This window comes from Habropoda laboriosa, unplaced genomic scaffold, assembly GCF_001263275.1.
Source record: "Habropoda laboriosa isolate 0110345459 unplaced genomic scaffold, ASM126327v1 scaffold90, whole genome shotgun sequence".
In the NCBI taxonomy this organism is placed as follows: Eukaryota; Metazoa; Arthropoda; class Insecta; order Hymenoptera; family Apidae; genus Habropoda; species Habropoda laboriosa.
In genome coordinates, this window is record NW_017100218.1 from 1,503,645 (window position 1) to 1,528,407 (window position 24,763).

At 44.1% G+C, this 24,763-nt stretch overlaps 1 protein-coding gene across 1 annotated transcript in view; it reads left to right on the forward strand.

The window, feature by feature from the left end:
* Nucleotides 1-24,763, forward strand: part of LOC108570898 (hemicentin-2) — a 378,548-nt gene that overhangs the window by 71,136 nt on the left and 282,649 nt on the right. The window contains exon 2 of the mRNA XM_017932826.1: nt 10,381-10,425. Within this exon, the coding sequence (XP_017788315.1) occupies nt 10,381-10,425 (45 nt within the window). The remainder of the gene's footprint in view (nt 1-10,380; nt 10,426-24,763) is intronic.

A 24,763-nucleotide genomic window follows, 5' to 3' on the forward strand; every position in this document is an offset into this window, starting at 1 on the left:
AACCGTCCACACCGGGGCCGGGCGAAACTGAAAGAGAAAAAAAAGCGTTCGCCTAGCGAAGCGCAAGTCAACGTCGGTTTTCCTTCGAGCTACTCGTTCAAAGTGTTTTTCCGATTGATCGCGTAACGCAGTTATCGCCGACACGGCTCGAAGCTCTTCCTCGAGACTTCGCAGTCTTCTTCTTCCTCCTTTTTCACCGACAGCGCTTCGCTCCACTTTTTGCCTATGGCGAGCACCGCTCCACGACGCGTTTTGTCGAGATCAAGAACATGTTGCGGGAAAATTGATTATTGGAAGGTCGGAGTGCCGCGATGGAACGTTACGAAGTAGATCCTTGGAATTCGTTCTTCGACGGAAGCTGGGGTTTTCACGATCCATTGTTTTTCGAGTTAAAAAATTTGTTTCGTGTTGTACTTTTAGGGTAGAGTTATGTATAATCTTCTTCTAAAGTTTCACTTTACTATTTTATAACGCAATAGTTGGGAATTCTAAGTATCGGGGATTATTATTATAAAATTATCGAATTTTTCTAAATTAGGAAAACAGTCAACTCTTAGAATTCTAATTATCTAGCGAGGAATGACACGTAATCTTGGGGATTCTTAAAGGATACTAATTTTCCGAAAAAGAGAAATAAGGATTTACTTCTTTTTTCATCGTGAATCCTCAATAATTTAAGTTGAACAATTTTTCTAGGTCGATTCGCCCTTCCGACGCAGTCAGATCGATCGCTCATCACGAATTCGCGTTTTAATCCGGTGAACGGGAACCGTCGCCTGGCGGTGCCATAAATTTTTCTTTAGACGACGAACGCGGCCGTTGTTTCGTCGACATTTCCCCGCATACGGTCCGCGTGGCGAACGTGGCACACGTGTATCGGGAGATTAAATTTTAGTTTAACGATTTACTATCGTGTGCAAGGCGCGGACCGTTTGAAATCCCGGAATGCTTATGAAAAGCCCGCGCCCTCCTGCATATTCATTAGCGGTGATATCCGTGGGCGTGCTTTGTTTTAAGCGTCGATTTAATTTTTAATACGACCCACTCGCGACGTGCCTGGTTCGTCTTCTGTCACCAAACGGATCGTGGATCAGCCTAACCTCTAAATCATCTCCCTTAATCCAAGCGAACCGTATTTTCCGTCTATCGAACGATTTTTATTCGCGAACAAATTTAGATTGCAGTAAAAGGTATTTTACTTGTTTCATGTTTTCCTTTTTACTGTCTTCTATCGTACAATAAAATACTAAACTCAGAGGTTGGAAATTTCTGTTACATACTCTTTACTAATTAAACTCTTTACACTGACTTTTTTTTAGCGAATATGTATGTACATATGTAACAGGTAGTTATTCGCTGTTTTAATATTACACCAGGTGAAACATTTCAGAACAATCCTTGACATTGCAAATTTGTAGTTACATCTAATTTACAAAGTCAATTTACACCGATATTAAATCGTCCGTCAATTTTTCACGGATTAGAAACTAACGTTGCGGGGATCAATATCAATCTGCTTCGTTTTTGTAAATCTGTGTACTAAAAAATTCGTTAAAAGTTTCTTAAATTTCCAACTTTCTTCTGTAAAAATTCTCGCGCGGCTTGCAATGCATAGCGGTTCGAAACTTCCAGCCGACAGTATGTATGTAGATCAAATATTAAAGTTTACAAAGAGCGCATCTACTTTTTGTCACAGTTCAGCCACAATCTGCATCGCGAATGCGTTTCGAGATTGCTCGACAGGAGTTTAAAACACATTAGAAACCTGTCCAGACATTACCGTCCACGCTGCACAAAGAATATCCCACTGATTCACCTAGAAACGCATCTCTCGTCTACGAAATAATTCCACCGACCAAAAAATATCCACCGTAACAAAGTTTCGCAGAGTAACCCACGGATCCTGGTTTTCAACCATCAAACCTACAAATCCCTCTGCAAATTCAAGTCAACTGGAGCTTCCTTGTCTCGCGAAGCGATTCCGGTGCACGGGGAAATTTAGTCTACGAGGTTTCGCGCATGTACCACGTCGGAACGAGAGAAGGAAGCATCTATGGCTAGGCGATAAGGAGTTCCAAGCGAAATGTACCGGTATCGCGTCGACGCGATTAGCTCGAACGGCTGGTCGTTCCTTTCATCGAGGCGTGGCGCGTCTTCGTTTTCGCGTGGGTTAGCTTTTTCCCTTGTTGCTCGTTTCCCGCCTTCCCCCACAGTCGTTTTCCCTTTTTTATTCATCGCGGTGCCGCTCATTCGGTCCTATTTCGCGTGGCAGTTAGCTTCGCTGCTCTACGCGACGTGTGTGTGTGTGTATGTGTGTGTTGCTTCTGGCCAAGTCGATTTGCCCGAGCCATCGTCACGCTCGAAAACATCCTGCATGGTGCAACGCGTCACGGGAATTTCGAATGAATTTTCGTATTTTCAGCGATACACCGAGAGCTGCGGAGGCTACCAATCGGGGGCCAGGCAGCGTTGCTGGGTCGCGCGGAACGTTCGCGAAATTGCTGAATACAGCAACGTACGATCGTTACTTTCCGCGTGGCTACATAAAACACGGCTGCTTTGTCCGTTATAACTGTCGGGTTATGCGTTAAAAAATACCTCGCTCCCGGTTAGAGAAAGTCCATAACGGATAGCGGTTAGTTGCTCGTCTAACGCGGAAACAATTTGAAACGGCGCCTCCTTGCAGATTGGTTTTCACGATGAAATTCTGGACGAAACATTGTTTGACGTAGCTCTAACGCGACGGTTCAACATTTCTCAAAGTGTAACAAGAGAGATCTTCGGGTGAATTATTTCGTGTTTTCGAAAGCACAACTATTTTCGTAATTAGCGTAATTCGGTGTAAGTGTCGCGTAAAGGGTTAAACGATCTTACGATACGAAGATCGACTTGTACACTTTGAGATCGTTTCGGTAGTTTCGATCTTCTTGGATCCTCCCCCTTTTCAACGTCGGCCACACACGTTTTCTTTATTGTGTTTTCAGACGATCATTCATTGGAGGCACCATTGTGGCAGAGAATTGCTTTCTTGGCGATAAATTCAAGTTTTTGCCGGTGCCGATATCTCGATAGCGATATAGTGATAAATTGGACGTGGATATCCTAGAGTCCATCGGAGGGCCTCTGTGTGATAATGGTAGATACGAAGTGATGAATAGCTTTGCGTTCGAAGGGAACTTTCAATTGGTCTTTCTCAGAATTAGAAAATTGAAATGTTACGTGTACCGGATATATAGATATGTATATATATACCCCATCGATATTGTAATAAAGTAGTTTCTAGAGTTGACGAGCTCTTTCGTAATCGAGTGCAATTAATTCGCTTATCAACGGAAAATGTCCTTTGACCAGTCGAATGCAGCTCGTCTATTTACTGTCCCCCTGCTGCCGTACCAACGATATTTTAATAAAAGATCAGCTCGATCGTGGTCGGTATAATGTTATTACGCGCATCCAGAGGGGGGAATTGATTTCACGACAATGTAAACGGGTCAGAGCTTGTGTGTGTGTGTGTGTATGCGGCTGCATTTGACGTCGTTCGAATATAGAAATTTCGCTGCTTCGAAGATAAATAATCCTGAAGGTTTGCACACGCCGGTTGCACCTTGTCTCTGGGTTCGTAGTCGAACGAATCGGTAGAACGAGATATTAATTCCCTCTACTAGTTTTCCGATTGCGTCCCCTTTGATACCCTATACACCTGATTCGATCTTGTTCATCGTGCATTCCGTTGCAGCCGAAAGGTAAATCCCAAGGAATACGTATTTTCTCTCTCTCTCGTTGACGGTGTACGTCAAAGCCAGAAGCGACGTTACAACCTGCAGACGAATTTTCAGGCACGTGTAACAGTTTTCGCGATTTTCCTCGAATAATTGCCGGCGATAATTATAATCTTCGTATAGACCTGCCGAGCGTGTATACTTCCGGTAATTCTATTAAAGCAAACAATTTGCAGGAAATACAATTTTGTATTCTTCGGGGAATTTTCGAAACTCGGTAGCGATTGTTTAATCGATTAAATTTCAATTTACGTTTATAATATTCAACGTTTCTTCCGGTAACATACGAGATATAGAATTCTAGATAAATATCGCCGTAAATATTAGAATTTTCCGCGTGTATCTTGTTTGTCTCGTGTCAGTGGAATCGTTCGGGAAATCGTGGAAATTTGTTATTCGTAATTGTCGAACAGCGATACACACATCACGCCCAGGTGAAATCGTGAAACCGTCGATAATTACTCGAGTAATTCGCGAAAGATCATTCCGCCAATTATTAATCACCTAACGAAACATTCATTTCCCACCGGTTCGTTTCAGCCTCTCTCTCTCTCTCGTTCCGTTAGAGAGACGCGTTTGTTACGTGGAATGAATAATTCTTGGGCCAAACGAATCTCCCCCGCGTTCCCGTCGAAAAGACTTTATTCGAGTGGGCGCAGCTTAGAGCAAACATCGACGCTCGTTGCAGCATCCTCGCGATAAATAATTATTATGTAAACGAACAAGCCCGTTACCTAGATAGGAGGAGGAGGAGGAGGAGCACAACCGAGGAGACTTTGCTCGGACAATTATCTTAGATAAACATTTGCCGTAAATTATTCGAATAATGGCCGGCTCCGAAGCCACTCGTAACGTCGTCATTAAAAGCAACGAGCTAAAAGAACAGGGGTGGAGAAAACAGGTGTGTGTGCGTGCGTGTGTGTAGCTGTGCATAGGAACGATCCATTTAGATAATCTATACACACATACGCGCACGTTGCAGCGTGCGTGGATCCTGTGCCAACAGCTTGCAGCGATCGTTCTATTTTTTTTTTATTACTTTTTCCTCTTTTTCTATTTTTCGCTTTTCCATTCGCTCACTATACACACATACACAATCTCTCTCTCTCTCTCTCTCTCTCTCTTTTCTCTCCGGTTCCTTCCGTAACTGCGTTTTCAAAAGGGGAGTTGTGCCTTTTTTTTTTCCCTCCCCTGTGCACGGTTTAAATATATAACGATAAAAATGGTTCCGTGGGTGTTTTCGCGATTCACTCGATGCGAAACAGGCAGGAGTTGGTTCGCTTTGTAAATTACATTCGATTCCGAACCACGTTTCATTTCTCTGTATCGTTTTCTCTCTCTCTCTCTCTCTCTCTCTCTCTTACTTGTTTCGAGTAATTACACGGAAATATACCTAAATAGTGACGGTCGTTTCAATGGGTCGCTTATTGTTACGTTCCGTTCACCGAATTAGATCGTTTATTTCCTTCCTTTTTTTGTCTCTTTTTTCTCTCTCTCTCTCTCCGTTCCAGCGACACGTTTTTATCATTTCGAAACGATTCGACGCTGGCTGGCTGGTTGACTGGCACACAGCTTCAGTCCCCGTGAAACGATTGAAATTTCAGTGTAACGCGGAATGAAATAAAAGAGGCTTGAATATGATTGTTTTTTATACAGGCGGAAACGATGGAAAGCGACGAACGAATTAGAGCACGTCGCGTGCAATTGTTCGTCACCGATGAATAGATTATTTCTGCGTTGGTTAAAGTGATCAGAGGATCCTTTCTACCCTGATAACGTACAACTGACGTAACTGCTCTTGATGTCGTAAAATTTCGTTGCAGAAAAGCAGAAGAATTTTCTATAAATTACACAAACTACAGAAAATTCCTGTTCCTAATAACGATAACCGATGCAGGCGGCACTCTTCTCTCCCTCTCTGTTATTAAAAGAGGAGAAGAAAGAGAAAGAAGAGAAAGAAAAGGAGGAGAATACGATATCAGGGGATGAAACTAGTTCAACTGAGCACGGTAGGTCGTCGGTTGCTCCCGGTCGTTCGTCCTATGGCAAAGACGAGGTTAAGTTAGGTGTGATCTCTTATCGGCAGCGTGGAGTAGCGAGTCTACCCACGTTCCTCTTATCTTTCTCGCTTCCCGGTTCGCCTCCCTGTTGAACTTACAACCCACCCATACATACGTGCGATACATATTGTCGTTTCGGATCTAAGAAGCTGCCAGCGAAGGCTGCACTCCACCTTACAGAGGCCAGGGAACCATCCACTGTCGTCATATATGTCGCTCGATGGTGAGGGTTCGCTCGTTTTTCCCGGCAGTTCCGCCACCCCGAATCGCCTCGTACTCGTCGACTTTTACGACTCTTCGGTACGGTGTGTTCTCGAATCGTTCGACGCTGCTGAGAAACCATCGTTAAGGGTGGCTCGCGTAAAGACACTGCTTTATTATATAACAATAACTTTGCGATGTCTCTGTTACCGTCCACCCACGATCCCGTGATAAATACTCACGCCGAGGTTCGAAACCGTACACTTCCGATACGATTTTCGAGAAGTTTCGAGACGGTTTTGCGAAACGACCGGAGGTCTCTGTAACGAGCATAACAGCCGGTTTGGTCGTGCTCGAAATAAAAGTGGCGTGGCAACGATCTCGCGGAGGTAATTATTGCTCTGTCACGGAGTCGATCGAGGAGGAATAGGAGAACGGTAACGATACAACACGGTCCACTCGAGCTTCTCTGTCTCGACGAATCCCCTCTGGGTCGTTGTCCATTGAGAGAGAGAGAGAGAAAGAGGAAAGCTTCGGTGCTGGATGGTAGTCCAAGTGGCCGGGATTTAACGGGCGATAATGACCAACACTTGGAATGTAATTTCGTGAAACGAGAAGGTTTCTCCATTTTGCAATCGAGATAACGGCCTAAGTAACGCTTATTCTCTCCAACAGCAACCCTTCTCTTTCTCCCACTCTAACCTTCCTTCCTTCCTTGGTTCTCTGGAATTCCAGAATTTATGACCACGCTCGTTAATCTATCCCTAAACTTCTGACGAGCTTTCGTCGCTACTGTAAACAGAATTAAGAGCGAGCAAAAGTTTCTCCTTTATCCCTATCCACTGGGTAAAAAGAATATCCACGTTACCGGGTCGTCGCTTCGTTAAACAAACTGCCTGCGCGGATACCTATTCCTGCTTTTTCAAGAGAGAGAGAGAGAGAGAGTCCGCAAACGTGTGGAAGAAGCGAGGAGAGAGAAGGTGAGGGTAGACGGTGTGTGTCCGTGGATGAGAGTTGAAAATGTGCACGGTTCCTGTACCAAGGATCCGGTTTCTATACCACTTGGAAAAACTCAGTCAGCCGGACGAGCCGAGAAGCGAAAGTTTTCGAACTCGGTGCGTCGGAGTGGCATCGAGGCAACGAACGAGATTGAAATACCCTCGTTTCTCTGCCTTCAAACCCCCTTCTTCAACTCGTGTCTTCCTTCTTCTTTCCTTCCTTCTGCTTTCTTTCGTTCCGCTCCCGCTCGCTGCTCCCTCTCCTCGTCGTGTTTCATCCTCGTTCTTTCCTCCCGCCTCTTTCGGGCGGGGTGCACGTCCGATTTGTAATTCAGCGAGTTCGGAGGCTGGCATGCAGGGTGTAGAGTTGACGTTGCGCTCAAAAAAAGTACCGTAGATAAAGTTTCAATGCAAAAGTTACGGGCCGCTTATACAGGCGGCGGCGGCGAAGGTCGTCGCGGGAGGTGGAGTTGCCGTGAGTGGGCGAAGAGGGTGGAGTCACGAGGAGGATATAAAAGCGGCGCACATGATGGGGATCTCGGCTCGATAGGGAGCCGTAAGTACGTTAACTTTGCCGTTTATGTTCGACGAACGAGAAACACCGAGGATTCCGGTGAGAAAAGTCAGCTGGAACATCTTGTGCCGCCGCCTAACCTTCCTCCCTCTCTGCAACACCCCTTTCGAACGCGATTTCTTTACGATTCTTCTCCCTCGAGAGAGTTCGCCACGCGGATTTTCGTCGTTACATCGATGGCGCGTTTAATGGCTTCTCGAAGGTCGTTAGCCCTTTTTGGATTTATCGGTGCGCCGTGTGTTAACCTTGCAATAGTAACTTTACTTTTCTCGTCACGTTGAGCTTGCGATTTTTTGGGAATTTTTGTGATATGGAGCACTTTGTACCTCATGTGGTACATAATATTTGTATTTTTTTTTTTACTACCTTTGTTGGTATTAAAATTGCAAAATTGTTCGCTTTAAGTTGAAAATAAATTGGTAAATATATATTTATCGGGTGCGAGGATATTTTTAAAGTGAAAATATAAAAAGGAAGGAAAAAATTTGCGGTTCATTAGTCAACTGTGTCCCTTGGGGCACTGCATTCCCTATGTCACTGTTCTAGGGTTAAAAGCACTTTTAATTTTAGTTGCATTTCAAGTCTCATTTTACAGTACGGTTCTCGCGATGAATATAGTAAAATTGCAAAATTATTACGTTTTAGTATTTTCGTATCCAGCAGTGTATCAAGAATATCTCTACATTCAACGTTTAACCAAATATGTATTCAATGTAAAATTAGGATAAAAATCCAATACCGTCGTTCTTTAAAACTAGCCTTCTCTCGTGTTTCCAAGTATCGCCGAAGAGCCTTTAATTTTCCTGCAGCACGGAACGTACTAATATGAAATATATATTCCATACATTAATGTCGAGCAACGAATCAAATAGAATATCGGATGTAACTCCATTAAGCTTCTACGCCGGTTTTTTCCACCATTTAAAAATACAAGAAAGAGCCGTGTTCAAGTTTCAACGTTCGCCGGATGACTGCATTGTTCAATTAAGTAGACCAGGCTGTTCGCGAGATTCCCTCCTTCTGCCTAAGCCGCCGATATTCGAAAACGCCTGTCACCGACACCAGTTCAGCCTGAAACGCACACGCCTCACTTTCTTCCTTCCCTTTTCGCATACCATCCTTTCCTCTTCCACCGGCTGTCAGCTGCCAAAGTGAAAATTCCTCGGCTCAAAAATAGCGGAAGATTCGCGACCGTGTCATAAAGCCAGCCACGTGCAAGCCCCAGCGTCTTCTCTGCCATAAATCCGTTCATATTCCACCTCCAGTCGCTCTGCCGGAAGTACATCCGCAAAATATTCTTTCTTTTTTCCCTCCCTTTTTCCTCCGTACAAGAAATTCGCGTAAGCAAATCCGAAGATCCATCGTTTCGTCCTCGTTCCCTTCCTCTTTTGCGTCGTAAACCGGGTGGTAGACGAATTCGAGGGAATTTTGCGATACAGCTTAGAAGCCCCTGGGGTAAAGCGATCCGCTTCCTCTCTCTCGTCGGAACTTCTGTTAATAATTAAAAATATTAGACTCATTAAAACGCGAGAGCGCATCAACTTGCGCTTGGGGATCGATCGTGTACGCTCTCTTGGCGGATGCCCGGCCACTAGCCGGCCAAGTTACGCGTAATTTTCGAATATTTCGGACAAATTACTTCGTCCATTATATCGGGGAAAAGAGGAGATAGAGAGGATTTCAGAGGCGAAACTAGCGAGGGAATAAATGTACACTGGACCTTGTTATCGGGAAGTCGAAAAATCTGATATTGCTCGGCAAAGCAAACTTGAGGCTTTTGACGTCATCGCCTGACCAAATAAGCGGAAAATAGGCGGTCGGGTTATCTCCACTGTTCTACGGTTTTACACTGCGGCAGCTTGAGGGGAAGTTGCGTTGCAGGTGAATCCTGTAGACGAATGACTTTCAATCAGTTGCCGATAATCTGACAGGTTGACAAAGGAACAGGAAATTGAAGATTACTTAGTCGAGCTGAATTCGAGAAATTTTAGAGTATTTTCGGAATCGGAGCAAGTAGTTAACTCAATCATATCTCAGACGCTCGAAAAATTCGATGTCTGAGATATGGCTGACTTCGCCAATTAGCTTCGGTCCCTTTTCTCGAATTCCACAAGTAGTAAAGTCAACCATTTCCGAGGCGCTGGGAATTTTTTAGCAAGTTTCTAAGTTTCTCGCTCGAATTTCGGGATTTTTACGATCTTCTCGATTTTCCTTCGTTCCTGTGGTGGCCTGAATGTCCCATTTGTAATTCACACAAGAAGAACACTGGTTTTTCTATTTTCAATCAAAGTTACAAACAATTTCTAACAAATCTACTGCATGCAATTGTTAATTCAATGCGAGATGAATAAATTAAGCCGTTAAATCGCGTAACAAATTTATTTAATACTTCTAGTAATTATAAACAACTTTCGAAATTGTTATTTAACAAGAAACACTAATTTCTCTATAATTAAAATACTTGAAAATAAACTACAAACTTCATTTCACTATCTACATTATTAGTAATGTTCCAGAAATTAGAATGTATCAATTTTAAACTGCTCGCTACATGGAATTACGTTCTAATTTGCAATAACCATTGTGAAACGACTGTCAGTAAACAGTTGTCTTCGAAATAGATCGAATATCGTACCCCTTCGCTCGTTAAATATTTCTATACCCCAAAACTTCCGGATATTCGAAAAACAAGTTACACTTCGTTAAAAACAACCCTCCACTTCTCTTACTCCTCCCACAAAATTTCACATATTTCATTTTTATTTCAGGGTTGCGACAACGTTCTGGTCCCACCGACACGCCGAGGAGTGGTGGTGAGTGTCCCAGCATTTACACATTTACCGATTACCTCGCCGACCGAAATCCTGTTAAAAATAGTCGCCCTTTTTTCCACCCCCATTACGAATTTTTCGAATCGCGCACGAAACAGCGACAAAAGGTATCGTGAGAAAAAAAAAAAAAAGTTACAATCCGCTGTGCAGTTTGCTCGCGTTTTAGAACACGCCAGTCGGAAGGCGAGGGGAAAAGGTGGACGAGAGAGGGAGGGGAGGGATGGAATAATTCGATTGGTCAGTAAACGAGTAATCAAAGTTGAATTCGAAACGGAAATTTGGGACGAAGCGTGCCTTTAAACGGATTCATAGCAGGCCCGGGGTAGAGAGCGAGCGAGGCGGCAGGCGGCGGCGGGTTTCAGCGTTAATTTTGTGAATAATATCCTTGGCCGTTCGCGCTCGTTCTGCGCCGCTCATTAGCGTAATTGACGTAAGCCTCTCGATTAACGAGGGCATTTTGTAGCTGCGCGAGACACGGAAAAATGAACGGACCGCCGATAAATTTCCCGTCCGGCGAATGGCAGTGAAATAAAGATGTTAAAGCGCGACTGTCAGCCGCATAAATCGTTGACTCGTTTCCCTCGGCCACCCTCGATACTCTTTTAACCATTGCACCAAGCCACCGCGATTTTCGTCGAATAACCAAATTTTCCGACCTTTCGACAATCTCGCTCCTCGTTCCACGGAAAAAAAAAAAAATAGAAACGTTTCGCGTTCTTCGAGTTTCCGCGGGGATCTCGCAGGACGAGAACGGTAAGAAGCTTTTTCGCAAGGAATTTTCACGTATCGTACGAAAGTATCCGGAACACGCGAATAAAACGAAGACAATTGATTTTTTCAGCCGCGAAAGCGATTCGATGCGTTTTTCACTGGAACGTGTGTACGCACGTCAAGCTTGAAAGCGGAAAAATTCCCTGGCTGGTGCACGTGTTGCGAACAGTTATATTCTTTTCGGGGCATTGTTACAGGGGAATATAGGTCGCGTGTATTTTTCGCTGGTAAACGCGTTACGCGAATTCGGGGGCTGTATCGTTGCATTCAACTGGAGGTGAAACGGTCAGAATTGGACTAGTTAAAGTTCTTCCTATATTTCTCTTTTCTCTCCACTGGAATTACCGAAGAATTTCCTTTTTTCTTTCGTCTCCCCTCTTTTCATCCGCGAAATTTCATTCGTTACGAGTAATCTGTGCAAGTTGTTAAAAAAAAGAAGAAGAAGAAGAAGACGAAGTACGGATAAAAAGGACCGATAACCATTTTGCTGTGGAAACCTCTTCAGTTTAATATGAAAGTTTCGAGAATACCAAATCGAACGTACCTTACTGAAGAACCAGAGAAAAAAAAAAAAATAGAACAGAAGAGAAAGGAAAAAAATAAAATGTTTTCCGGTCACGATTAAATCCAATCGACCAGCAGCTCGAACCTCCAGATGTTCCGATCCGTTTTTACTCCGGGCAAATTTTCGCCAGGAGAACGGATTAAGAAATAATGTATTCCGTTAGGAGCGGTTGCGGTAAAGTCTTTTGCCTCTGACCGTCCCGATACGCGGTGCTTTTCATCAAAAGCTTCGCCGCCGCTGTACCGCTCGGCACACTTTTGACTTCGTCGTGAAAGTTAAATTGCCTCGATCTCCGTGTCATCTGTGAATTTTTTACTTCCTCCTACCACCTAGAACACACAAACACACGCACAGACGCAGAGTGCGTGCAGGTGCGTGCATTCCGTTGGATTTCCTTTTATTTTTCGCGGCGTCTCTTTCCGACGATCGTTTCCAGTTTCCCCGTTCTAAAATCCAACGCGCGCTACTCGTTTGAACGAGATCACCCTAATTGAACATTCGGTGTCTTCGAGATAGGGGAGCCGGGTTTAGGGATGGCAGAAGGGAAAGGGAGGGTTAAACGAGCCGACAGAGGGTTGTTGGAAGAGGTTTAACGGGGGAAGACAGAACGAAAGTTCGATCGGGTCGGTCGTTGCGGGGGAAGCTTTAGCAGCGTCGATGAAAATCCACGGTCTGTGTACAGAGAACCGCATGTTCGGGGAAACTTTGTCCTGTGCAGGCATTTATCGTTTACGCGTCGCCTGATGATCGATATTCGATCGAAATCTATATATGCGCATGTATATATACATATACATATATAGATAGAAGTCTGACCTGGTTTCCAGCTGCTTTTTTCTGTTTACAGTCGATATAATCGTGGTCGCCACGCGGTGGTTTTCTCTGTATCGTCGCTATGAATGCGCCGGGACTGGGCTACGAAAAGTATTGGGGAAAAAGTAAAGTAGCGGTGGATCGGTGAAATAGGAGCAACACGGTCGATTGGGGAGATCGAACGAGGGGGGAAAAAACACCGGTGAATGGTGGAGAACTCGAAATTGGAACGATGGAAAATAGGGAGGTGTGTGAAATGTTTGTAGGTAAATATGCTGTATGAAAAACGCGCTTTTTTGCATGGGAAACCAGGTGAAACAAGGAATTACAAGTTTTTATCGGGACGTACGGTAGGATAGGGAGAAATCTTGGATTAACGTCGATCGATGAACATGTTACTCGCGTTTACATATATGTATGTACATTGTCACAGGCTGACCTAATTTACCTCGTCGAATTGAATTAACGAATGCTTTGTTAAAAAGTTGTAATAAAACCGGTACGATAAAGCGTCGATGAGAAGTCTTTGCAAACTAAATTGGAAAAATTGTTCATTCACCGATTGGAATTTTTGATTTTCCACATTTTCGCTTTATTTGATTTCTGAAAGTTTACTGCTGCCGATATTCTTGCATTTTTCATGTTACCTACTGAAATCGTACGATGATTTTATAAATTTCTATACTATTCTGAACGCAAAAATTTAACTTTAGCTGATTGAAATATCACTGCCACGAAAAATTGCAATTTCTCCTCAATTGTTCGTATCAAAACTGTTCCAAGATACGATCGTAATCGCTGCAAGGAAGCTCAGGTGTCAATTCCCTCGTTTGCAGCGCAATAATCCCAGATTCGAGTTCGAAACAGGTCCTCACAGTGCATCCTCGTATTAGCATCGGGGATTCCTACACACGAGGCGGTACCAAGCTAATCTGGACGCGACATTCAGCGGTAATAAAGCTTGAACGATGTTCGCAGAGCGCGCAGGAACGAAAGTTTAAATGATCTTTTCACACGTTCGAGCCGCGTGCTCCATTCCGTTCACTTTTTCATTACAGCGTCCTTCGTGTTTCATGTACGTACACACGTTACGCGAATTTCGCGGGGAGAGCACTGTTGAAAAGTGCTCGACAGCAAGGAGACAAAACGTAACACAGCGAATGGTAGTACGCGAGAGAAGAGGAAGAGAGAAAGGAAGACTGGGACGACGAGGTGGTTAACGTTTGAATTTGATGCTCGTATCTAATTCTGTTTAGCGGAGTGATCGAGATACGTGGCGCATCGTGCAGGAAAGTTTAAATTATCCTGTCCGCCGAGAGGAAGCATCCGCTCCTCGGGGGAAAGCGACTCGGATTGGTCGAGTCTGATTAGTTCGCTGGTCCCTCGCTCGTTTTATCCTCTCTTCCGCCGTCCTCCTTTCCACGGTTTGGTAACTACCGCGCGGCTATGGACCAGAAACGCCGGCTAAGGTGTTGCAATGGCCTTCTCTCTCTCTCTCTCTCTCTCTCTCTTCCCGTTCCGAACAGAGGTTAACCAGAAACTGGGAAAAGTAGACGGTCACCGTGGATCTATCTCGAATTCTCTTTCCAATATCTTTCCCTTCCTCCCGTCTCCCCGTTTTCGTCTCTCCCTCTCTCTTCTCCCGTTGACTTGGTTCTTCCTCGTTGATTCCCTTCAGAACATGGTACCTCCTAGCTGCACCGATCCTCTCTACCTTCTATCGTCTCGTTCTCGCGGGTTCCGTCTTTCCCTGCTATCGGTTGCTTGGCATCCTCTGTTTAATCAGACTTTCCTTGATGAACCGGTTGCACCGGTTCCAGGAGATCTGTATCAATTTTCGTAACGAGTCCCTTCCGGGCACAAGGAGACGCTTTATAGATATTTTCGGCGAATGGCCTGCGGGGACAGTGCGTTCGGTTTAATTAATTCGAAACGCGAGAAACCTTGTTCTACTTCGTGTACGTACTCCAAGTGGGGTAATAGCTCGGCTATTTTGTTTGTAATACCATTGGAAAGTGTGCTTGTATGTATTTGCGGTACACCGAGATGTGTGGAGTTAACGATGGATCAGTTTCACGAGAAACAGCTATGCGTCGATTTCACGATGTCTAATTTATTAACTATCAATTAAGTTTTCCTGGTGCACTCAGAGAAAGTTTTCGACGAAAGAACGTCTGTCAATCTTGTAGAATTTCCGCGAGAATAGAGGTCTAATTTTCAGAGCGATTTTACGATCGAAAATTCCAGGCAACGCGATAAATGAAAAAGAAGAAACACATCTAACAAAATGTTCGTAAGGCTAGATCGATTTGCAAAAAGCTCGATGAAAACGCGAACTTTTTTTCGCGACCTGACGATATTATTCGTCACTCGTTTTTCGAAGCTTCTCCGGTTCTCGATATTTATTTATAATGCAACGACGGAATGGGCGAGTCGTTGGTTCATCGCTGTGTACGTGTAGATGCACTCTCGGCACGGGAATTGGAGCAAAATTGCATTCGCATCAAAACGCATGCTATAAAATGTCCGATCGACTAGCGGGCCGGCACCTTTTAACGTCAGCTCGAAAAAGAGGCCACGGTGAAATCGAGGGAAAATAAACGAAACGGAACGAAACGGAATGAAAACGAATTTAACTATCCGCGGGGCTCTACTACCTTGCCAGTGAGGCCAATAGTCGTCAGGGAAGCCAGCTGGGACTCGTCTTTTTCTCGAATCCTTGCGGTAAAACGAGGGACAGAGATTAAAACTTCTGCTCCGTCTGTACACTCTTTTGCCGATACATATGTACCGTTAACGTTTTAATCTTCGGTTTTACCTCGTATCGAGTAATGGCCCAGCGAGACTTCTCTCGTTTCCTTTTGCCTCTAAACAACTATTCCGTAGATCGTCGTGGGTATTTGTCAACGTAAGACAGCTCTATTTCAGAGTTAACCCTTTCCTTTGTGTGACCAATGGGACGCGTATATCTCACTTGAGCACTCGAATGAAAATTGATCTCAATTTAGCATTCGTTAGAGACACGACGATCGATAGATAAACGATAAATTCTTTAACAAAACAATTCAGCGACGAAAGGGTTAAGTAGGCTAATTGAACGAGACAAGGGTAAGTTCCTAGGAACTGTGAAAAACTTTGAGGGACCATTCGGGAATAAAATCCGAGGCTTTCGATCTCTATTTTCTCTTTTCCATAAATTTGAAGATCCCTTATTTTTTGTATTACGATTCACGATACGCAATTTCACCTCCGCCACTAAATAATCCACGATTCAAACTGCCTGCGCGAGTGGACACAGGCCGAATTACGAAATTATCGACAGAGAAAGTCAGAGGCAAAGGGGAGTTAGCTTTCTTGAGGCGAAAGAATCCGATGAAATACGGTAAGGAGGTCGGGAAGTTGCGAACTCGCTTCTCCCGGCGAGACGGCACGGCGTTTTACGTTGATTCGCGCTCGAGCAGCAAGTATTGTCGGCGGCAGATGCAGAGAAGCGACATTCTGTCGAGTTTCTGCAATTCGATTTGAATCTCGTAATACCGAAGTTTCGCAGAGTTCACGGAAGTCGAGATAATTACGGTGTGCTGTGCCCGCGCTCTCGCAGACGCAACGTGGCCGCTTTTTAAGCGAACAGAAACGGACCAAGATATCGAAATTTCTTCTCGCGGCCAAGAAGATAGGATCCGGTTAATGACTCGAGACTTGCGAGATACATAAGCGAGCAAAGTAGCTGTGTTTCCTAGGAATGCACGGTTTTATCTCACCGTGACTCGACCGAGCTTCGAATATCGAGAGAAACAGACGGACGAAATTCTTTTGGCAAATATTTCGGTAGTTCACGAATTTGCCACATTTTTCACTGGTTTATCTTTCGGGAAATTTAACGAATATTCCAAACCTGTTTGTTCGATTCTCCGATGGACACTCTGTGTTAAGAGGATTCAGCGTGCTTAAAAAATACGTAAACAGAAGAGACGAAGCCGAGTTACTGCGCGATAGATTAAAATGTCATTTCAGCGCGACGCTCGAGAAATCGAGTAATTTTCGATGACTACTTCTTCGGTGAATGCGAAATGTAATTGTATCAAATTTTCTGTGCTTTATGAAAATACTTGTACGGAATAGTGTTAAAAGTATGGAAATTAATTCTGCTTTGTTCGTTCTCTGAGAAACACATTTGTATCGCATAGACAATTTCTCGTTTCCACGTATTTCTGAATGTTTTCAAATCAAACTAAATTACACACGGTTACGTTCTCAAAAACCAATTTTACTCGTTGTTAAAACACGAAAAGTAACATCGAGAGAGAGAGAGAGAGAAATTAACAAAGTATAATACACCGGGACATTAATCGAGTAAGTTTCCCGGACACTTAACCGAGCAGTACTGTATATCGATTAATCTTGCCTCCTCACCGTATCGACGAAAGATTGCTAATTGTCTGAATGGTAACTGGAAGATAGCGGGCGGCGAGACTGGTCCGGGGGTGAATCGAGTAATTAATATTCTTCGGTTTGCACGACGGCGGAAGTATCGTTCGATGGCCGAGGTAGCTAATGCGACTCGCGCTATTTAATACCCCGGAGGAGAAGTATACAGTCGGTACCAGCCCGTGAGGGCAAAACTCAATTAACAAAGTGGTTCGTCATCTTCTCCCAGGCCTCGAAACTAAATCCGTTTAATACACTTATCTTTGTTGCCGCAGCAACAGAAAGCACTGGAAATCCGTTTAATATACTTATCTTTGTTTCTGCAGCTACGGAAAGCGTTTCTGCTTTTAACGTGTATTAACTTACACGCGAAAGGGAAAGCACAGCTCTGCTGCACGAAGCACTGTTTCCGTGTAATCTTATTAGCGCCGTGAAATTAAGTGCAGACGTCTTTTCGTGTACTTTTTCCTTCCTCTTCTCTTCTCTTTTTTTTTTTCGTTTGTTCGCAGATGCGTTGGACGCGCACTCAGCACCTCGTACTTCATCTCTCTCTCTCTCTTTTCTCTTCTTGTCGTGGCTCCGGGGTGAATTTGTTACGAGATATTTAAGGAGTTGCGTAAGCTGCTGGCTTAGAATTAACCGTTTCGTGGTAATCGTAAGGGAGATGATCTTTGTATCGAGTATTTTCATTTTCTAAGGAATTTCAACCCTTGCGTTACCGTCCAATTTTACCAGTTTTCTGATTTCGAAATTCTAAACTCGATAAATGCTTTACCGGGAGGATCAAGTATTTTAATTTCAGTGAGAAAATGTGCAAAAGGGTACCCTTTGAAAAATGACAAATTATTCGATAAAAGTGATCGTTCGTCGATTAGCGAGAAGAAGAAACGAAATCGTCGATGTGCTCTCTCCGCGAAAAACACAATCGCCGAGAGAAAGTGGCCCCGTGCGTATGCCGGAAAATAGGAAAAGCATGAACATCAACAGAGGGAAAATACTGTGCGAGAGAGCGGCGAGAAGAAGAGAGACAGAAAGGGAAGATATATATAGGGGGAACGAAAAAGCGAGGAATAATTACGCGTCACGATCGAAACGCCGCTCTGCTCGACGACGGGTGTTAATTTCACGAGGAGAGATCTAATTTGTTCGCGTCAATTTACCACGCTCGAGCATTTCTCTCTGTTTACATTAATTCACGTACAAATGGTATACGCCGTTTTAACAGCAGTTCGCCGCACGATCGTGTCGCGAGGTTCTTTCATACGCGTATGTCTCTCTTGGTTCACGTGATATATAGTAGACGAGTACGTGAAGAAAAAGAGGCGAATGTTCGTCAAGAACGCGTCTATTTCACGCCTACTTTATTTCACGTGGCATCGCATCCAGATCCGTTATATAGCACGCGCAAGAAGCCGTGGTGCGATTTTCAAAGGCACGAGCGGAAAGAGCTCGCGTATCCACCGCCTCTTCATAGATCGAAGAACTTCTTTGTGCCTTGAAGTAGGTTCTTTTGCTCGGTTCGGCAGCCACGTGCACGTGGAACCAAACGAAGCTGAGAAGATCGAGCTTTAGAACGGAATTCTTTCGATCCTTGCTAGACGACGACTGTTCCGTCGTTTGAAGTATCACGTGTGTGCTTCGATCGCGTTGTATGCGCCGGAGAAAATAAGAATTACGTGTCCTTTTGTCGTTCTTAGGTATTTTGCTAATCTTCTGCTGATTATGTACTTTCATTGCGCTTTTCTGCAGATTTCGATGCTGTCTTGCGGTGTATCTTTCAATTTTCTAAGGAAGACAATTGTTCCAATTCGTCCACATAGATGCATGTTTATTTTTATGTAGAAAAGTGTTATATACGAAACTTGCACGATATGGAAGAGGACATTATGAGATGTCAGTACTTTTTACGTGGATGGAGACGTACAAGAGATTTCAAAATCATCTCTATTTTCTATAATGGGTAAGAAATGACTCGGCTTATGTTTATTACTCAAGTCAACTCGAGCTAAGTTTGTGAACGTGTTAACGCTTCCACGAGAACTTGGTAAAAAAAAAAAAGCTGCAACTACGTGTAACTTGGAATTCACGGTTCCTATCTACGAATTTACGTTCTGCTGACGTAGATCCTCCCCGGAACGTCTACAGTCTAGACGAATCACCTCGTTCACAAGGAGATATGACAGTCCCATAGCTGCGACTACGAATCGTAACAACTTGACCCGCGACAACAGAATAAACTTATCTTGATTGAAGTTGGAAGAAACTTCGAAACCCTGTCTGTCGACTCGTAAAACCCGATATCTCGAAACTCTTCTTGAAAACGCTTTCTCGAAGGCAAGCAGAACGTCCGCAGTTAAAGTTTGCACAAACGACGGCGACGTTCGTCAATTTTCATCGTTTCCTTCGACTTCTATTTGCGCTCAGTTCGTTATAGGCTCGGTCGAAAAAAACCACGCTGCTACATTATATCCGGCGATCACCGAGCTAAAGAGAACTGAGCGTAATATCGAAGCTTGGATTTCAAAATATCTCTACACTATAGTCTCTTACACTGAAATGTAACAGAAACGACGAATCAACGACACACCCAACACGGAAAGGGAGAAAAAGGAAAGAATATTACACGCACGTTGGATGGTTTCGTTACGTCGAAAATAAAACACATCGCGCGATAATTTTCCTCGTTTCCATCGAAACACCGCTAACTCTCTCTTCCTCTTACCCTTTTCACCGCCATTTCATTTTTGCCCCGCGACGCCTGCTCGTGTCACGGAATTATTTCACCGACAGTTTCTCTGCATTCGGATACAGATATCGGGCGTTCCGGTCGGACAGCTGAAGCGCCCAGTCGAGTAAGAATTATCACCGATGACAGCCAACGGTGTATGTACTCGCCGTTGGTGGGAGGGACAAAGTGGCTCGAAAAGCGTAACTCGCCGTTGGATTGTACGGTTGCTGGCTGGACGGACAGTTAGAGGCCCCCCAACTATGTACCTTGCTAATGGAGACAATTTATTATTTTCAACTTTCCTACTGGCCGATTCGCCTTTCGCTGCACCGTGTTTCCTCTCCGTCTCTCCCCTGTCTCTCCCCTTTCTTTTCCATCGGCGAAGCTGTTATGGGTGATGAATCGCGTAGCCAGGATTCGTGCAGGGCTTCGCGGGAATAGGCATGCAGTCGGGAGGCTTGAAATGAAATCGGACGAGGCAAAAGGAGCGTAGGAAAGCCACCGACTATTCCTCTCGTGTGTCGGCGATATTTCGCGGAACGACGCTTCGTCGTGTAATAATGTCGAACATTATCTAACTGTCGTTTTTATTTTCTCTTTCAACTGGTTACTCAGGGTAATATCGCCAGAGCTACGAGTCTACTTCTGCAGTTTAAGCCGGAGGATTTTTCTGTTGGAAAGGGGAAGTTAAATGGAGGATCTTTCGAGGAGGTGAAGTGAGAATGAATTAGATAGGGATCTGGCGCTATGGTTGATGGAAGAACGGGGGGATGGAATTTAGGAGGTCTACTCGGTTTGATAAGTTTATTTCGTTATCCGTTTCCCGCGATTTCTTTTATCACATTTTCGACAATCCCTCCTTGCCGAGCACTCGTCGCGCGAACGCGAAAGAAAAGGTAGCTGCATGAAAGTTTTTCAAACAAAAAGCTATTACTCCCGGTGGAAAAATATAATAAAAGTCCATTAAACTATCTCGAACTCGTGTCAGCGTTGCTGCGTTATTATTCGACTATACCTGTACCTCCATTTCCACAGAAAAAATTCCTTCTGTCGTTTTTCCTTTACACAGTTCACAACTGTGTACCTATCTAAATCGTGTTTCTCTTGTAAATAATCTCAACGATTCCCGAGTTGTTGTACGAAACGTAAGAAGCATGTTGCACGAAATTGTTAAATACAGCAGCTAAATGAATTCCCCGAGCAAAAATTTGATTTCGTGACCTGACAGTGTAACAACGCTGGCAAAGTTTCGTTTCCTCGTCTATACATCGCTCCAGTTGAAATAATCCCTCGCGCGCCGTTCAGAATTTCCATTATTATCTTGATTATGCAAACAGATTCTAATTGTCGCTTGTAGCAGCGGGCCTGGTCGCCGGTTACACGGCCGGTCCGTGTACGAGTGGCGTCGAATTACCAAAACGTCCAACTTTAAGCACCCCTCCCAATGCTACACCTCTCTCTCTCTCTCTCTCTCTTTGTGTGCAACGTAATAACAGAGCGCATGAAGTTGCCCTATCTCTACACGTGGGGTACATAGCGTACAAGCGTTTGTACAGAGAAGGCGCGCACGGAAGGAATTACTGCGCTGCGTGTTGCAATTCCAAATGGCCGGAGTAACGTAAAGGTCGTCTTGAATACGAGGACAGAAGCGAGTGTCGGGCTAATTGGCTGCCGGGGTAAATTGGGCCAGCGCTTTTACGCGGCCCCGCGTCACGAACTTTCCAACGTTTCGATTAAGACCGCCGCCCCGGCGCGAAAAACACGCGAACCGCTCGGATCGAAACCCTCCCCTATTCGTTGTATCGACGGCCTGTATTGTTCTCGATAATGGGTCGCTTCGAACGGACGATCGAGCAGAGAGGGGGGCTGGATTTGCAGGGGAATTCTAAACGGATACCCAGGGGGGGATTGCGTGGATCGTGGGGGTGTAAGGATGCTGGTAGTTGAAGGGGGAAATAAATTTCGAGTGAATATCAAGGCAAGTTTCTTGGAATTAATTTTCGATTGAAGTGTTGGCTCGTAGAGGGGCTCCTGCAGGCTGATTGTTGAATAAATAGATGCTGAATTTTCGGTGTAAAGTGGTGAAGGAGTGTCGAGGTGACGGTAATTCGAGATATGTTGTTTCTCGAAGTCGACGATCTTGGAGAACTTTTCTTTATCATCACCGTATATTAGGTGTAGAAATTAATTCGGTGTTTTTTTTTTTAAAAGTCTCGAAGACTCTATCAACCCAAAATCGCCATACTTTTTCAGAGAGGGAATTCGTCAGTGTCCCAATAAAAGGATACACGTGATTCAGAGTAATGGAGATCATATTTAACGTTAAAATTATGTTTCATTTTTTTTTTGTAAATCAACATTTATCGTTAATAATTTTTTCTTGCCTTCAATAGCAACACAAATAATTTACTTCATTATAAATAAAACACCCGTGTGATAGTAAAATTTCGATTCTAAAACTGCAAAAACCAGTCCTCAGAAAACGCTCTGAACCTTGAAAGTTGAAGAACGATAACGCGTAACGTAAATGAAAACGTTCATCTCCACCGAAAAGCTCGGAAAAGTATCACCAGGAACGCTGAAAAAGAGTGTTTTATGGTTCTATTGCAAAACGATCATTGATCAGGACATATTATTCCATATGTGGCACGGTCGAGTATGGTCGAAAAATCATATTTAACCGGGCCGTGTAATTTCCAGAGCGATGGATTTCCACCGACCGATATCGCGTCGGCCAATTTCAATTTCACTCTCGTTATCGATCAGCCGGCTCGAAGTGAGAGTACCTACGGTCCGGAGCTGTACATCACGCGGAATTAAAAGTTCTCGATTCGTAGCCGGAATGCGTAACAACTCTGGACGAACTCGCGCCACGTTCTCGTGCGACAATTCGTATTCCTGGGCAGTGCTCGGTTCGTGGCATTAATCTCGGCGAAGGAGTCCCTTTAACGTCGTCAACGTGTAGCCCGCGCTCATGCAACGGCGATATAGATATTAGCTCTTATAAAAGCAGACATCAAAAAGGCGGGCATTAGCCGTCGTGTGCGATTTTTCCGTTGTATTTTCTTCGTATTGTTCGTGACGCGTCGATCGAGCTCACACGTGCAGAAGACACGCTAGGAAGATATACAGGGTGGTTCGAAAAAATTGTGGAACACTTTTGCGGACGTGTAGGAGAAACGGTGGGAAAATATGCAAGATGTTTCAAGTGTTAATACTTAATAGGCAAAGAAAATTATAGGGTAATACGTGTTGTATTCCGCGGCTCGCGATTCCTTGCGTTGGTTTATTATATTCAATAGGTACGCGGTAGGAGAGCCTGACGGGAACTGGGGCGAAATAAGGGAGCTATTCTGCGCGTAGTACTATTCGACTTTATTAGACAGTTCGGTGACGTTCGGTGCGTGAAGACCACTAGACAAAAATCTGCTGTTTCGACGGAAAAGGTTTCTAGATATAGGTTCGGTAAGTACGAGAGTAGGGGTTGGTTTCAGAGGTGAATGTAGGGAGAGGCGGTGAGGTCCAGGTTCAGCGATGAGTAAAAGTAAAGGATGATGTAGAGGTATAGGTTTCGGGGTGACTAACGTTAGGATGATGCAGATTTGTTTACAGTTAAGGAAAGGAGGCAAGATGACTAAAAACTAATGAAAAAAAGTAGTAAAAAAGTTGAAGATTATCTTGAAAACTTATTTTAAAATTTAGTGTCACCACCTTGAAGGTGCTTTAAAATCATACGATCCGTGATAAAAAGAATTTTGATCGGTTCACTAGCAACGAAAATAATACAGCTGGCTGAATTTAAAAATACTGAATTTTCTTTAGATAGTTTCCAGAGTCCTGAGTCACTATCTATTGGAAACGGGTTATGGAAAGAAATAGTCTTTTAACTTTGTAATATGCTATTTGTTTACGGACTCAGAGGAAACGTTTTTACGCTATTGAATCTTCTAAAGGACTGTTTCTGGGCACCCAAAAAGAAAGTTGGGGTCCCCTTATACCTAGAAACTGTTTACATTGTGGTATGGCATTGTGCAGTGAGTGACTCGAAGACGGACACCAGATGCATCTGGTGGAAGTCTTAGTGCCTTTGTTTAAAATAACCCGGAGACATTTTTGTCCTCACTTGATTATTTCCATAGGGTGTTGTTAGAAATAATCCAACACTATCCTTTAATAACGCATTCCGAAGAAACGAAAAGCAAGCGTTACCATTTTTCCGAAGCTCCCTGTATAATCGCGATACCGCGGTTAAGGAGGAAAGTTCAAACAAAGAATTACACAAGGATTAATTTAACCGAAGGTTTTGTCTGTTTGTCTCCCGCGTTTGCTAGATGACTGTGCTACCAGCACAGTTTATTCAGAGTTTCACGATTATGATTTAAATCTCGACTACAATTTTCTCTAACCACTGTGTACGTTTAACGTTGTACAAACGAAACGTGCCCAATCTACGGATTAATTAATTCGATAATAGCATGGGAAAAAAGGGGGGGTATTCGTGAAAAGATCAACCCGCGAAATTACAAAAGTACACTTCTACACAAGAGTGAGCACCCTTCACAGAGCAGCAGGGTGCTTTTCATTTCGTTCAAACCGTGTCCCGAAGCAGAGAAACGAAGCGTCTGCTCGCTCGTCTCTTCTTTTAATTCCATGCGATACTTGAAGGTGTCGCGAGCCTATCTTTGACAAAGAGAAGACGACCTGGAGAAGTAAGCACCGAAGGCAAAGGGAGAGGAAAGGAGAAGGGTGTTGGTAAGTAGAGTGGAGGAAGGAAAAAGGGGGAGAGAGAGAGAGAGAGAGACGAACGACTTTGGCATTTATCCCTTATCCCGCGGCTAAAATTGAACGCGAACGAAATTTCTGTCGCTGGATGAGGTTCGCGACACCTCGAGGGGAAAAAGGGCAAAGTGGGGTAAGCGGGGCTAGGACGAAAGAAAAGAAGGTAATTGGTCTGGATAGGGGGCGCTCTCATTGCCGGTTTTCAAGCAATTCTAGACAAAGGCTTTCGACCACCC